Source organism: Zingiber officinale, chromosome 8B (assembly GCF_018446385.1).
Source record: "Zingiber officinale cultivar Zhangliang chromosome 8B, Zo_v1.1, whole genome shotgun sequence".
In the NCBI taxonomy this organism is placed as follows: Eukaryota; Viridiplantae; Streptophyta; class Magnoliopsida; order Zingiberales; family Zingiberaceae; genus Zingiber; species Zingiber officinale.
This window is the reverse complement of record NC_056001.1, coordinates 27,082,670-27,089,630: the sequence shown is the minus strand read 5'-3', so window position 1 is coordinate 27,089,630 and position 6,961 is coordinate 27,082,670. Positions and strand designations below refer to the sequence as shown.

Sequence of the window (6,961 nt, the reverse complement as noted above, 5' to 3'; positions counted from 1 at the left end):
TAGAGATATCTTGCCAAATATTGAAAGCGTTGGTCTTCACTATGCTTCACTTGCTAATAACCCGTTTATTTTTTTTTGTTCTTTTTGCTTATGCACTAGGCTGCATGTGCTTGAACATAGTTTCTTAGGCAATTTGTATTTTTAGTCACCCGGCAATTTTTTTCAGTTGTCATTCTTGTGGCCATCCATCATCTAGAATTTGGCTAAAGTGTTTTTTTTCAAGAGAGGAAACATGCAATATTTCAAGCACCCCTGGAAGAGGGAAACATAATGACATCTAACAAAGATTTGCAAGAACATTGAAGTTCAAGTTACAATGTGGCAGACATTATAAAAAACATGAGATTTTCTATGGAGTGGTATTCAATTTCTTCTCCAACAAATCAGAACAGATTTGTCCCATCATATCATAGAAGGAGAGCAACTCAGCCAATTGCTCTACTGACATGTTTTGCATTACCTTCCTGGCCATCGCTCCTCTCTCCTTGGTCATCTTCATCTTTTGCGCATAGGATGAGGAGTTCCTCACAGTTGCGCCCATTTGTTTTAACCTTATCTCTTGCTGCGAGCTCAACGCCATGTTTGACTGATGGGGAAAAATTTGTTAACATATTAAGATTTAAATTTCTCATTCTCATAGTAAGCCAAGAGGAATGTAAGAAAGACATAACTAGAAACCAGCATAGCCAAGTTAACTTTGTTGGTAGTTAAGTTTGTTCATTTATCTTACTAAGCTTGTTCAATTCTGAGCTCACTTACTATATTTATAATTTAATTCGAACATTCTGTTATGAGAATGAGAGTATAAACTACGGTGTGCATTCTTCACATGTTCTTTTATGAGTGAAGATATTTATCTCATTCTCATCTTATAGCAACAATCAAATGTGTTATCAAGGGGATTAAATCAGCATATTCCTATTATCTTAGCTTCTTGTTGGATAAGTACCTCAAGGAATTCAGCTCCAGCTTCAAGATCTTGCTCTTTCGATGGTGGCATATCGAGCCCAGCAGCATACAAGTTCTTCGCGAGCGAGAAACTCCTCATTATGATCTTCCTTTTCTTTTCCAGTTCTTGATTAATCTTTGGGGCATGGTTCAGATTTGCATAGCTATTGACCTTCGTTTGATATGCAACCACTGCCTTGACAAATTCCTATATAAAGAAATATCATTTTAAATGGATACAGTTCCTTGCAATTCAATAGCTTTGCATAGAATTCCAGAATTTTCCTACTTATAAACATGAAATAGTTTCATTTCTATTTCATGCCTTTCTTACTGCATCGCTAACCAACCATTGTTAAGTTAATTCTAGCGCCATAACAAAACAGCACACTAAAACATTATAACTGTAGATGTATAGCCTGCCCAATTCCTCAGAAAATGATACCATCACAATCGATACGTTCACCTGTTTAGAGCCCCATGATAACATACTATATATCAAAAGTAATATTTCAAACACAACAATAAATAAACTTAAAATGAAAGATTCATCTTACAAGCATTCAAAAATAATATATACGTATATATAATAATTCATTTGTTGAAAGTGCTGTCTAATTAATTCACTATTTTACTTGATATGCTTTTTGTATAATTTTTTTTTTATAATTCAAGTATCTAACTATATAATTTCATTATTCTGTTGCAAAATATGAAATTGCGGCTCCTTTAGAGCGGCCTATACTTTCTGGAAGGAGGTAAATCAAAGGGATGAGGGGTGAGACAACTAACGGAGCATTCCGCACCCGCTTTGGTAACTCTTCTGCGTTAACCATCTGCGCTAGCCCATGGAAGCTCCATAATTTCATTATTGAGCTGATGTTCTATCAATCTGATAAGTCTATAACTCTTGTCTAGTATTCTAACTCACTTGAAGTAGAGCAACAGTGAGGCCCAGCAGACCAGTCCAAGAGTGTAGCCCAAACAAAAATAAAAAAAAAAATAGACAGTCGGACTCTTTATAGGATGCCAGCGTCAGCGTACGGAGTGCTCAGGTCAGCGGATGATTAAAGGCGAAGAGAAGAGACGGTTGGGCGGTGGAGAGAGAGAGCAAGAAAAGATAGAGTGTGAAGAGTCGAAAGAGAAGAATGGAATAGGGAGAAGAAAAGAGGAAGAAGAAGAGGCTTGCAAAACCGGACAGTGAGCAAAAAGGAAGAGAAGTGGGAGCTGTTGAATTTGGAGAAAAATTTCTAGCATGGAGAGTAAGAAACCTGCATAGAACATTGGAAGAAGGAGAAAGAGGAGGAGGAGGAAGACGAGGAACTGGTGCAGTTGATATTTAGAGAAAGAAAATAAGAGATATGAGATATTGAAGCATACCATGTTTAGTTTTAGAGGGGAAGTGAAGATGTTTCTCGGTCCATTCAGAGTGTATCCTTCTTAACTAACTATTTGTTATAGAATTTAATTGAATATTGACTTTATTTTGTAGCACAAGATTAGTTAGGGCTTCATGTATAGGGTGACACTCCAGAAATTTTTCTGAATATTTTTTCGATAGAGCAAGAGACTAGTTTAACACAATATCAGGATTTGATTAATAGGAATGTTTATTTTATTGAATAACTAACTAAAATATTAAATGCTGTATGTAGCCGTGAAAGTGTAATGTATTATTCAGTTGTGCTGATTTGTTTATTGAAATCAGAAAAGTCGACAACCTTTTTGTTTGATTATCTACTTTCAACGTGAAAGCTATGAAGTCCCCTACCGGGTTCCATCGGTCATGTCATTATTGTACAGTTCTATGTAATTAGTGCCAACTATCTACTAAAATTGTTGGAGACAGAAGAAAAGAGAAAGGAAATTGCACCTAGATTGTTGGGATTAGGTGAATTCATATTTTCTGAGTGGTACCACCAACAGCAATTGCATTCATAAATATTAGATTACTGTATTGAATTTACGATATTATTTTAGTTTGCTGTTTGCCCCAACTGATTTATAGGGAATAATATAAACAAGTAGTACCAGTGGTTTCTTATTTGCTATGGTATTCTACTGCCTTGAAAAAGGTCATTGCAGAGTGTGGATGAAGTGATGCATATATGATGGACCAATAATAAAATTCTCTTTATCACGACTAATATCAACTATTTCATCTTGTTTATCTGCCTACGTCTCATTTTAACAGTGGCATTTTCCCTAAAAATTGTTAATCATGAAAACTATATGAGATCGTAGCACCACTTCAACATATGAAAATTCCATATGCGGTAAGGGAAGTTGCAATCGATGGAAACAGATATAACAAATATAATTGATGTACCTGATAAGCTTTAGGGCAACCAGGGTAATCGAACTCTTCGGATCCGGGCCGACGCATCCGCTCCGGGTGAAACTGCAAGCCCATGATGAATTTGCCCTCGTCCGGATGGTACGCGTCGGGGTCATAGAAACCCTCCACCAAACCATCCGCCGCGAACGCCATCGGCACGAACCGCTCCGCCAGCCGCTTCACCCCCTGGTGGTGGTAGCTGTTCACCGCGATCGTCATCTCCTCTGGCCTCAGTGATTCCGCAAACCACTCGTGCAGCGGCGTCCCTTCCGCCACTTTCACCTCGTGCCGGTGCCCATCGTAGTCGCCGTAGTTGATGTGCTCGACGACGGCCCCGACACCGCTCTTCCTGTGGAGCTCCTTCTCCACGTCCTGGTACAGGGATCCGCCGCAAGCCACATTGAGGACCTGCGAACCGCGGCAGATGCCGAGAAAGGGAATATTGCGCTCGAGGCAGAGCTTGGCGAGACAGAGTTCGATGGAGTCCTTCTCGCGGTCGACGGTAGCGTCGCTGGCGTGCAGGCTGCGGATCTCGTCGAGCTCCTCGGAAGATAGGCCCCCGGAGGCGTCAGCAGCGTAGTGGGACGGGTCGATGTCCTCTCCCTCACACAGCAACACGCCGTGGATCGGCTCGAAGCTCTCGAGGAGCATGTGCACGCCCGCGACCCGCGGCACGATCACCGGCACCGCGCCGTATCCCACGATCAAATCCAAATGGTACTCCCCTGTTTCAAGATCGATCCATCTCAATCTTCTCATCGACTTTGGGCGAACAGAATGATCCGGAAAGCAGGATACTCACCGACGAAATCGACGAACTTGTTTTTGCGAACGCAGCGGCGGGAGACGATGAGGACGCGCGGAAGGAGTTTGGAGAGATCGGAATCGGAGGAGGGCGCCATTGTGATCCTAATCCGCTCTGCTCGCCTCGCCTCGCCTATTTATTGCTTAATAGTTAATTCTAACGAATTGCTTCTCGCTTGCTCTTCTATAGGATTAGGGTTGCCTATTTATAGACTGAAGATGAACATCACAATTTTGGTATTTAATTAATCATTTGACCCTTTTTTATATTTCAAAATTCCACCCTGGGTCCACGCAGGCCACTCCGGCTCTTCCCACGACAAGCCGCCGCGTTACACACAAAAAATCGAATACTAATTCTAATTGCGAACAACGTGAAACGAGTGGATGCGGGGACACGGCATGCGGTGGAAAAAAGTCAAAACCGCGAACTGTTATGGTTGCTAATTAAAATGACTTTATCTGGAGAAGTTAATTAATTAATTAATTAATTGACAATGGCAAGGGGATGCGATCAGTCTGGTGAGGATACGCCACGTAGGTAGTCGTTATCTGGGGACGGTCAGACAATGGAAGCGCCACGGCAGATGCTGTTTGCGTCGCTATTGGCGCAATGAACCCGTACTGCGCTTCGTTCATCTGAGTCGGTGAGTCGGAAGGCAGCTGTCGTCGCACGTAAATAAAAACGTGCTCGGACGACGGGTGCAGTGTGCTCCAGTGCGGCCATGAGTTTCGTTCCTTTGAATCTCATTCGTTCTTGAACTAACGACTGAAATCAATTCTTCTCTTGATCGGACGGCTCCTTCTTCCCGAACGCAGGGGCTAATCTGGATCTTTTTCGGAACATAAAGATAATGGGAATCGATCGATCGTATTGAATTTGAAACTAGACAAGGCAAAAGAACGATGCGCAATTGCTGTTGATTTATCGTAAAGCTTCAGATCAGATCTGTAAACAAAGGAGCAGATAATAATGACACGAGTGCAGCAGATTAAAGTTCCACATCAGACATTTCTCCTGTACTTATCTGCACATTGAAGTTCTATAAACATCTCCATTGAACATTTGGTCCTCAGCGAAGATAATCTATTATATTTTTGTAGAAAGTAACTAAAGATAATCTACACATTTTTAATATTATTAGGATGATGCAAGAAACCAAGGAAATAAATGAACATGCATGATGCATCCCGACAAACAAAGATAATGTATCCAAAAAAAAAAACTATATATTATAAGTTTAGTTTTATTGTTTATGTTGCTATTGAAAGGGAAAAAAAAATCATACATGATTTTTATATCTTTTATAAGTATATAGTCTTCCAAATATAATGATTTTAGAACTGCTTCATCTAATTCTTCTATTTAATTTAATAGACTTATATTTTGACTAGTTAATTGAAATATTGATCGTGGACCGTTAACTCTTATTTCCAATTGACTAAATATATGTTTAGTCAATTTGTGTGCATATATATCTTTTACTTGATTGTTATTTCAATTGATTCAAAACACTTTCAGTTGATCTAAGTTAATTCAAAACCTATCAGCCAAACAAACGATCTAATTTTTTAAATTCAAATACTGAATCAGTCGATTATCTCATCGATTCAAATTATTTTCAGCTGATTTAATTCAATTCTAGTAAATTCAATTCAAAGTAGAAGTATATTTGTGAGCAGAACGTCTTGAGTCAATTATCATATCAACTCAATTATTTAGTTGATTGAATGTAACTTTCATGCTTAAGTACAAGTTTATTGTGAAATTCAAGATCAATAAATTTTCGCATAACATGTCACAACCCAGAGTCCTTGCCTCTAAATATTCTTCTTTCTGCCAAGAGTTTAGACTTTTTCTGCTTGTCAAGAGGTTAAGCTTTTAGGATTTATGGGCAAGTCTTTCTTATCTCTATTAACCTTCTCCATTTGCCAAGATATTTTTTTTGTATCTACAAGTTTTGTTAAATTTTTTTATTTGTTAAGTATATGATGAATCTTAATTTATTTAACATTCTTATTGAACTTCCTTATTATCAACTTTGGTCGACATTAATTTATTAGGACTTTTTGCATTTGTAATTTCATGTTAAATTTTATGAACTTGTATACTTACAACTAAAACCACCAACCAAACTTCATAAGAGAAATGAAAAAATAAAAAAGTTATGAGATTGGCTCCTTGATATTCATGAATCACACTATACTTCCATGCTTATCTATTGCTCATCTAATATCAGTTTGGCCTGTTTATATAAAAAAGTAAAGAATGTAATTCTAAAGGCATCTCCAATGCAATTGAACCTCAAAGTAGATTTTTTTTTTGTGTGTGTTTTTCAAGTGTCACATCATTATTACGTCAAAAGGAAAAAAATCTTACTCTTATATTTAATGGTCACTTACCTCCTCATGTGTGTCTCCATGTGCAACACATTTTGATTTTCAAGTGCCCGAAACACTTTCGAACGGCCTGAACACTCATCGATCACGGGGATTTGGCAACATTTTAATTGTTGAAAATATAAAATTTTAAATAGAAGAAGTACAACATTAAGAAATGAATTATAACAAATAATTTATATAAAACATAAGATAGTTAATAAATTAATCATTCATTGATCACACCTGTAGCATGCCTAGATGTGCTCAACCAAGTCGGTTCAAAGTTGATGATATATTTGACTATCATGTAGCTCACAATTTTGATACAAGACCAATATAGGAGGATCCAATATTCCAAAGGGTATAACTTTTGATTCAAGACTTGGAATCAGACTTAGTTAGCACTTACACGTATAGAATTTAAAAATCTACGCTTGTTATTAGGGAACTTATAACCTCTAAGTTTCAGGCCCAAAATCAACCATTTAG

The 6,961-nt window shown here is 38.1% G+C and overlaps 1 protein-coding gene across 1 annotated transcript; it reads right to left on the bottom strand.

Annotated features, from left to right (window-relative positions):
* Positions 1 to 228: 228 nt before the first annotated feature.
* On the bottom strand, positions 229 to 4,280 carry LOC122017194 (putative glutamine amidotransferase GAT1_2.1). The gene is made up of 4 exons (XM_042574739.1): positions 4,089 to 4,280; positions 3,278 to 4,011; positions 950 to 1,156; positions 229 to 586 (listed from the first exon to the last, which is right to left on the bottom strand). The coding sequence occupies exons 1-4, from the start codon at positions 4,186 to 4,188 to the stop codon at positions 350 to 352; spliced, it is 1,278 nt and encodes a 425-aa protein (XP_042430673.1). The 5' UTR covers positions 4,189 to 4,280; the 3' UTR covers positions 229 to 349.
* Between the last annotated feature and the right edge of the window lie 2,681 nt (positions 4,281 to 6,961).